At 32.6% G+C, this 9,535-nt stretch overlaps 1 protein-coding gene across 2 annotated transcripts in view; it reads left to right on the top strand.

Annotated features, from left to right (window-relative positions):
• The window catches only part of LOC108693912 (paired box protein Pax-6-like), a 93,314-nt gene that overhangs the window by 3,526 nt on the left and 80,253 nt on the right, over positions 1-9,535 (top strand). For both annotated transcript variants that reach the window (XR_001932056.1, XM_018203109.1), the window contains exon 2: positions 5,019-5,143. Coding sequence is in view for 1 of the 2 variants with exons in the window: in XM_018203109.1 (XP_018058598.1) it covers positions 5,131-5,143 (13 nt within the window). In the remaining variant the exon portion in view is untranslated. The remainder of the gene's footprint in view (positions 1-5,018; positions 5,144-9,535) is intronic.

Genomic DNA, 9,535 nt, shown 5'->3' with positions numbered 1-9,535 from the left:
GAGAGAGAGAGAGAGAGAGAGAGAGAGAGAGAGAGAGAGAGAGAGAGAGAGAGAGAGAGACGTAGATTTCTCAAAGTAATAATGATGTAAATTTCATTACATAACGATTATGTAACGATGTATATGTGTGTCAAATTTTCCTAAGAGGTAACAAATACAACATTTACATAAGCTTTTTGATAAAGAAAAGTTAAATATGTCTTTGCGTCTAAGTGTGTGTAAACATAATGAAGGTAAAAAAAAAGAATACAAAGGCACAGGTTCTTTGAATCGAACTAATTAATCCCGCGCAAGCTGTGTACGTTATGCTAAAGCGATTTATCTCTCAATCGTCCTCGATTACGTGAAACAGTTTACCACCGATAATACACGGCCTCATTCTTCTTCGGTATTAATTAATAATTAATGTACAAACGCACAAACGTGTACGTGCTCACGACGAACATAATCGCAGGCGGAAGTCACTTTATACGGTAGCGCGAGCGGTTAATGCCTGCGGGGGTTGTTGGGCGTATATTACGGGGGTGAATTTCGACGGTAGTCGCGGTAGCGACGGTTGTGGGTGCCATTAACAGTGTTTCGCCGGAAATGTAAAGCATAATGCGCCGGCAGCTCGTGGATATGGAACCTATTACCATTCGCGTGTATAATGCTACCTTCCCGCCACCGCTCCATTACACCTCGCGTCTCGCCGCGTTGCGTTACGTTGCGTTGCGTTACGTTACGTTACGTTGCGTTACGTTGCGTTGAGCCGATTCTACATTAGTTACAAGTTGATCTCAAGTTTATTTCGACAGCCAATATGAAGCGTTGATTTCAAAATGCAAGTTTCAGATTGGCAAGTTTCAGCAACTAATGTAGAATCGGCTTTGCATTGCGTTGCGTTTGCGGAGCATTCAAGAAGAGTTCAAATTTATCTCCCGCGGTAACTACGCGTTAAAGGCAAAAGTACAGATTCTTGCATAACGCATAATGCATAGGTCGCAAAAAATCAACCAATCAGAGTCTTTTATTTCATAGAAAGAAAGAAAATGAAGGATTTTGATTGCATGGTTCATTTTTTTATGCAGTATGCGTTATGCAAGACTCTGTGCTTCCGCTCTAACTTTATTCTTCACATCTCATTTGTTAGCTTAGCAGCGAACGATTTTCGACAGTTTGGAAAATTTTAATTTCAATTCAAGAAGTTTAAGAACTCCTCTATTCGTCCAATGATAATATGCTTTTAATAATTTGATTCTTTAAACAATTAATCGAGTTCATAGATTTTCTCTAAATTATCCAAAGTTTAGAAGAATTTCGTTTCAAGGTTAACGCGATCATAAAAAATATTTGACATTTAATTGGCGTATGTTTTTAATTTAATAAAAGATTAATTTACCGAATAATCATAAAACATTTAATGTTAAATAAGTTATTTGAAAAATCGCATCTCATTGATTTGAAAGAGAAATATTTGAACGAAAGGTAAAATATGATAAATAAACAATATTTCTCTATAATTACAGATTATATTTCTAAGATTATAACTTATCAAGAAACACAATATTATCTTACGTTAAGTACATTATTTTATAATAATAAAGAGAGAGAAATTTAAAAAGTTGATCACGCGTGTAGTAAATTCTCTTTGTATGAGATATTTAATCTTGTCGAATTTAAATTGCATATGATTAAGAAAGAGTCTCTCGAGAAATCGTTGTTCCGTTGGCGAAGTAGAATCCGCGCGAGATAGAATCGAGTTTGAGTTCACTAAATCGACAGCTTGGCGTCTTGCAAACAGAAGTGACGTGATCCTGTTTGCGCTTAGTCGGGCATAATCCGAGGTAATCCTCTTGCACAATATGCGAATGCAATGCGTTCTGACCTCCTTCCTTCCACCCCTCGTTTCTCTTGTTCTTTCTCTCGTATATAAACGTATGCCTTTCGCGCCTCTCGTGCTCTTTTCTCTTTTCTGTATCTCATCTCCCGTGCCGTCTTCTTAGTACATACAAGGAAGTGTTTCTCTTGTATTGTAGCGCAAAGAGCATCGTGGATAATGAAAGGGAAAAAGGAGGAAGTGTTCTGAGCAGACGCTTGTGCTACCTCGCCTTGAATTCTATCTGCGGAAGTGAATCGTCTTATAAATTATAACGTGAATTTGATTCGATTCAATGAACCTTGCATAAACATCCTTGTGAGAGAAATGTCTTTGTCAGCTTTGACATTTTTCTTCAATCTTCTGCTAACTCGTAGGAAAAACATATATCTCAATTTGCATATTGATGAAGTAACACTATTTTGTGTGAATATTTTTCTAATAAAATATCATTTAAACTATACTGCAATATTTGTTTTATTTTATTTAGAGTTAGCATTAAATAGATATCTTTGAGCAGTATTTATAGTCCGTTCTTATTTTAAGACTGTCAGTAATGTCTTAAGATGCTGATACACTCTCTCTGATTAATTCATGATATTTTAAGATTGTACTTAAAACGATCCTAAATATAAGATCCGACTATGAATACCGCTTTTTGTCACAACTTCAAATTTGAAAATTATTTCTCATTTTATGCTGTCTAAGTATTAATTGTTACTCTTTTCAAATTATAACATATAAAACATATAAAACATGTTCCATATTTAAGACATTCAAAATTGATCCCGATTTAATAGAAGCGAATGAAACGGAAGCATTTGTAAGTGAAATTTCTAGAGATTACTTTTAATTTCCGTAATATATTTTGCAATGCCGTTAACGATTCGATACGACTTTTACCCTCTCGCATTTAAACTCCTTTCACAAACTTTTTCTTCTTATAGTTTCTCATATGCGTTTTATATATGGAGCGATACAACTCGTACGCTTTCAACCGACTAACCCTTTCCGACGCTAATTATCACGCTTAGCTCCATTTTCATTCCCTCTAGTACCACGAACTCTCACTTCATCTTCTTTTTTCTGTCTGCACTAGTGAAAAATATACGAAGGGTGTTACGTTCGCAAGTAGTTCACATCTTCAACGAGCGTGATCCTCGGTAATTAAAACACTTCATGTCATCAATATAATGTCATTCGAGATTCCATTCGTTTCAGGGATGATTTATGTTCTTTGTATTTGAGAGTATGAAGATCGACTGATATTGTATAATGATACATTATTAATAATTGCAAGTAAAATTATTAATAAATAACTCTGTTAATAAATAACATAAATTTGAAAAATGTTAATAGAAATTATTATAAATATTAATTAAGAAATCATTTATTTTGATAATCTGCTATAATTTTTACCAGTGCCTCACACATAAAAATTTATCAACAATTTATCTTGTAACTCTAAATTAAATTTTTTATTAAATTTTATTTAAGATAAAAGAGTTTTCAATATGTGAAAATAAGGGCATGTAAGAGTCAATAACATGAATGTCATATGTCAGTAAAATTATTAAGAATTATGGTGTAGAACAACACTCATAATAAAAAGAGTAATAATAATAATAGTAATGATAATTCATCTGATTCTGTATGGCTTATCGTTCCATATATGAATTAGTGAACATCGTAATCATATCTGCTGGGACTCGTCTATCAGTTCGGTAATTATCGATCATAGGCTACAATTCGACTATCATTTCGATTAGGATAATATAAGAACTTTGGATGAAGAATGTTACAGTAAATAACTAATATCAGAGATGATTTACATTAAGAAACAAAATAAGTCTCAATCTCCAAACAGACACAGAGAGGTCTTCACTCTGCGTATTTTTCTATTATAAAACAAAACTTGCGTTATCATGACTGTTTTCTTAATCAATATCTATTTGCGGTCAATTGTTATCTTAATAATTTGACTTTTATTTAAGAAATGTTTTAACAAATTTTGTATTCAAAATATTTCTGTGTGTTACTTGCAGTTCTAATGGTGAGTTTACAACTCAAAAAATTGAAACAAAAATTGTTTGATTTTATAGAATATATATATATATATATATATATATTAGTCCATATATATATATTAGTCCAGGATTCTGTTTTCACCCTTTAATGTATTAAGTTCACAGTCTCCAGAATTTTTCTTTTTTCTTTCAACCGTTCTGTGAATTTCTGGAATTTCTGGAGTTACTTAACATGAAAATTGGAAAGATATTGTTGCATTTTCCTTCTTGATTTATTTATTTTGGACATCTGAAGACATCAAAAAAGCAGCCGAAACATGAATAACGTAAACTTTTATATATATTATCATCTCGATTTTCTTAAAGTAAATTTAATATTATATAATTAAAATTTTGTAATTTTACATACCGACATTCGCATTGATTTTTACTTGCCTTTATTTTTATATACAGAAGTTTGTTATTGTATAATATGAGTTAATCAATATTTTTAAAAGATTTTTATTATTTATCTCTTCGAATTTTAATTTTTCTAAAATTTTTTAAATCTTTTTTTTATATATATATATATACGTATCTTTCCTTTTTCCTGTGCGCTTTGTAGAACGCAATGTTAAAGTAGATTGTGTGGATACGTTGCGGTAGGGTAGGAACCGCGCGGTTTAGAGGTAACAGCGCGGGAAGAGATCGGTTTATTTGTCTGCTCAAGGCAACGCATATGCGACCGCGATATGCAAATGACAGATTTACACAAGTGTTATAGATATACATATAGTTTTCGAGCATATAGCGGGCGAATTAACTACGACGTTTAATACGGGGCAGTTTGGATGGGTCATCGAAACCGTCAAGTATCTTCGGTACAAGCACTATTCTTTTGCGTTATTAATTGTCTAAAGTCATTTTATAGTTGTGTTTACCAATATGTATATATATCTCACTAGTTTCAGATTTACATTACGAAGCTAGGTACTATTTATAATATAGGTAATATTTTTCTTGCTTTCTCAATCATACGATTAATTGATCTGATAATCTAATTTTTGGATGGAAATAATGTCTTTCCATTCAAAAATGTTATTGCTATGTACGAGGTTGAGATTTTTTTCTAATGATATTAATTATGGTTTCAGTGAACGAGAAGTGTTTAAAGGCCCGAAGATTCTGCCTTCGCAGCAACTGGGCGCTGCGGTCGCTCCATGGCCGGGCGCAACCGGCCTCATAGCTTCGGTCACTGCTGACGACATGGCACACAAAGGTAAATTGTATTTTCTAATTATAAAATTGTAGAATGTCAACGTTTATCGATATGCACTGGAGATCATTTTTAAAAACAAAAATAACAATGTGAAAGTTATTAACAAGTTCATAGCTATAGGAAGAATAATATCGAAAATATTGAACCGAATATTGATGCTTACAATTAAATTCGTAATGTTAAAATACGTAAATTCATAATCATCATTATTCATAATCTAATAATGAGATTTACAGTTATGATATAGGACAAGATAAAAAAAAGTCATTGTCAAAATTGCGTATGCGATCAGAAGATTAAGACGCGTGAAACCTCATCGAGATCGTTAAAAAGTATATCAAAAGATCCCTTCATGTCGATTTTTGATCATTTTTTAATCCGGCATTCCATTACGATGGGCCATCACGAGAACGGAATTCTCTCTCTCTCTCTCTCTCTCTCTCTCTCTCTCTCTCTCTCTCTCTCTCCCTCTCTCCCTCCCTCCCTTTCTCTCTCTCTCTCTCTCTTGTCCTCTCCCTCCAAAAAGCATAAAACTCAACGACTTCTAGATGACGACTACGAAATGCCGATGGCACATAACCATCATACGTGCAACGAATTCTGTTTCTGCAATTGGTGTTTTGCATTAACTATGCCAACATTTATGTGGCATAATAAAGCTCTAAAATAGCATTGGACATGAGAAAAATAATCGACTGTGATTGGTCAATTTCTTACGGTTTTACAGCTTATGGCCTTTTAAAGCAAGGTTATGACTAGGTCTAGACTAATGAGATTTCAAGATTTAAGTTTTAAAAGAGTATTTAATAAGGAATTTTCAAATCAGCACTTAAAGGGACAACATCGTGATGATTAAGAACGTTTCTAAGATAATTGCCGTGTGCGACGTTTTTTTTCTATTCGCGCGCACACACTTCTCCTATTAATTTGCGAGAAGAAGTCTCAGCGAACGTAAACTATGTCCGGAGATATTACGGATAATTCGAATTCTAGCCCCGGACGAATCGAAACGTCCGAGAATCAAGAGGGAGGCGTTCGGTTGATGGCTAAGGCGTTTAACCCCATTAGTCCTGAATGGAACCTCTCGTCTCTCCCTCCCTTCCGCTCTCTCTCTTTCTTGTTCTCTCATATACCCATCCCTATTCCTTCTCGCTTCCTCTAACTTTCTGTCACTGGCGTTTCCTTCGCTCTCGCCCATCCCTGCTCGAGCTCTCTTAACACAAGGGTCCGAAGAGGATGGGCAGACGACGTCTCAAGGCTTTCTAAAGCCGGCAACTTCTGCCTGAAACTGGCTGCTCACTTCACGTATTGATTTCCATTCTCTTACGCCTTCCAGTCCTCACGTTGCTCGTTCGCCTCGTCGTATCCTTCGAGCCCACCGATTCGTTCCTCCCGCGGGATCCTTCGCTGTTCCGTCGCGAGATCATAATTTCTATCCCTTGACATCCCGATAGTCGTCGTATAACTTAGTTAAAATGCCAAGCTAAAAAGGAGCATCTAAATGCGATGTCTTTATTCAATAACTTCCTCCCCTTAATCTTTGATAATTTTGTTATGTTTATCTTTTAATATATCATGTTATAACATACTGATTTTTGGCAGACTATGCTAGAAAATATTAATGATTTTAGCAATGGATATATATTGTACATGTGTGTATAAATTTAATGTTGTTATAAATTTAAAAAACTCGAGAACACATCGAAAAAAATATGATAAATAATATAATAAATATTATTTATTATATTAAAAATTTTAAGCACCATATATGAATACATCAAAATACAATAAAGAAAGCCAAGATCAAATTTTGGATGTTACAAATAATATTATATATTCTTTAATTAAATCAATTTATTCCAGATATAATTGCAATTATCGAGATGTAATTATATCCAGATATAATTGCATTAATAAAAGAAGATATAATATTTTATTTGTAACATCCAAAATTTGACCAATCTTGGCTTTCTTTCTCTTTATTGTATTATTTATTATATTATTTATAATAATAATAAATATGAAGTATTTGTCATAAATATGAATTATTCGAATTTTAATTTTTAACATAATAGACTTAACATAATAAATGAAATAAAATACATTTTGTTTATCATATTAAGTCTATTATGTTAAAAATTAAAATTCGATTAATTCAGGATAGCAAAATATGTGTACACAATTTTTAGAAAAATAACAGTGCGTTTACTCTTCTTTTTTGTGTAATTATTTATAATCACAATAATTGAATCTTTTATGATCATTGTATATGTGACGCATTCTATTTGTTTTTTTTTTTTATGGATGGAACGAACATATCAAGATCGTAATCGATTATATCAATTTCAAACAAATTTTTTCTCGTATATTCCAAAACAATTTTGTTATTTCATAGAAACGATATATTTATTAACAGTTCACTTTATCGTAAAGGATTTCAATCCTGCAAACTTTAGACATATGCAGTGCATAAGAACTAATCACAGGGCATTTTTTTATTTTTACTTTAGCAATTTATTGAAAATAATTATTCACTGATCTTTTCCCCCCAAATTCTATCAATTATGTACAACTTGTGTACATTAATGAGTATGAAAGATTGTATGAGCCAACACAGTTAACAATGCTTAAATTATTTTCGATAATAATTAATATATAAAATTTCAAATAGCATATGTTTCAATTCTGGATTTAGGTCCTTTTCAGTATGTATTAACAATATGAAATGGTTGTAAATTTCTAATGATTGAATCTTCCATTTATTGTAAATTGTAGTTCAATTAAAAGTCGAATAATTAAAATAATTACAGGCATCATGTTAAATTAACTGAAATTGTCATCAAATCCATAAAATTCTTTAAAGTTAAATAAATAAGTAGAAGAGCTTAGAAAAGATAATGGCAAGCCCTATATTAACAGAATGTGATCGAGAAAAGAGCTGATTATAAATTCTTATTAAATTTGTCTTCTATCAGAAATTTGTTATGAAAATTAAAACAGTGATATAAATGATACCTAGAGAGAATTCATAATTAAAAACTATTAATTAAATCATAAGAAATTGAATCAAAAAGATCTGTATTATTTTGCAGCCCATGAGATTAATTTTTAATATACAGGATTTCTATATCTAGTCATTTGTTGAAATTGACTTCTTCTTAATTTCACTGAGATTGAATTCTCTATATATAATAATAAAGAGCGTTTTATTTCCGGCAATAAAACAGCTACAACAAAGCTTTAAATGGAATTATATAATTATTATTTTATTATATATAAAAGTTATTTATTATATATAAAATTTATTATATATAATAACCTGTTAAATAACAGTTACATTGACCTGTTAAAAAGTCTGCTGGGAGCCGACGCTAGTTGTAGTTGTGAATTACAATTTTATTACTATCTAATGCACAAATATAATAACGTTTCGACCCGAATTTTAGGTCTTCCTCAGTATTAATATTTTAAATAACAAATAAATTACTGTATTATATATAAAGACGTTGTTCTATCCAATTGAAACAAAAATCGTTCAAGCGATTGGACAGAACAATGTCTTTATACGTAATGCAGTAATTTGTTATTTAAAGTAATACTGAGGAGGATCTAAAATTCGGGTCGAAACATTTATTATATTTGCATTAGATAGTAATAAAATTGTAATTCGCAATTGCAATTAGCGTCAGCTCTCAGTAGGCTTTTTAACGGTTATTGATTATTATCATTAAAAAGCCTATACTTCTTTGATTGTTTAAAAGTAAATAGGATATATTACTTATTACATGTGTGACTATGAAAATCTAAAAATTGATTCCCCTTATCCAGTTCGTGTAACGATTCGGCTATTCGGATTCCCTTTGCGTGAAAAATTTCGCGAAAGTTCTCAGTGCGAATTAAACACCGCGGTGGCGGAATCCACAAGTGAGGAAGCGATTGGAGAGTCTGCAGAGTGCTCGAAAATCCACGAGTTATCTGACCGAGTGCGGCTCAGTGGGGTGTGTAGCGTTAAGTTGGCGTTAGCTCATCGAATCGCCTCGGATAGAGCGACCGCTGCCACTGCCGCCGCTACGGTGCCAAGAGACGAAGGTTTGTTTTGATCGATCGCACGTACAAATCGTATTTCCGGTGTCGCCTCGCAGGCGATGACAAATCCTCTTCTCCTCATTTTCCCGACGGAGCCGCGCAAGATCACGCCACAGACACATCCTATCTATCCTTTATACCTATTTTACGCCAAACCAAGATAACTCAAGTAGCAGATTAAATGCTTACCTTTGTCATTATTTTTCGAAAAAAATAAGCGACTTGTAACATGTCTTACCTCTTTACGGACTTGTGTGATCTAACCATTCATTGGAATGATTTGATGCATAATACTTTATAATTTGG

This window comes from Atta colombica, unplaced genomic scaffold, assembly GCF_001594045.1.
Source record: "Atta colombica isolate Treedump-2 unplaced genomic scaffold, Acol1.0 scaffold111, whole genome shotgun sequence".
Lineage (NCBI taxonomy): Eukaryota > Metazoa > Arthropoda > Insecta > Hymenoptera > Formicidae > Atta > Atta colombica.
Note: the sequence above shows the minus strand (reverse complement) of the source record. Positions and strands in the feature narration are given on the sequence as shown.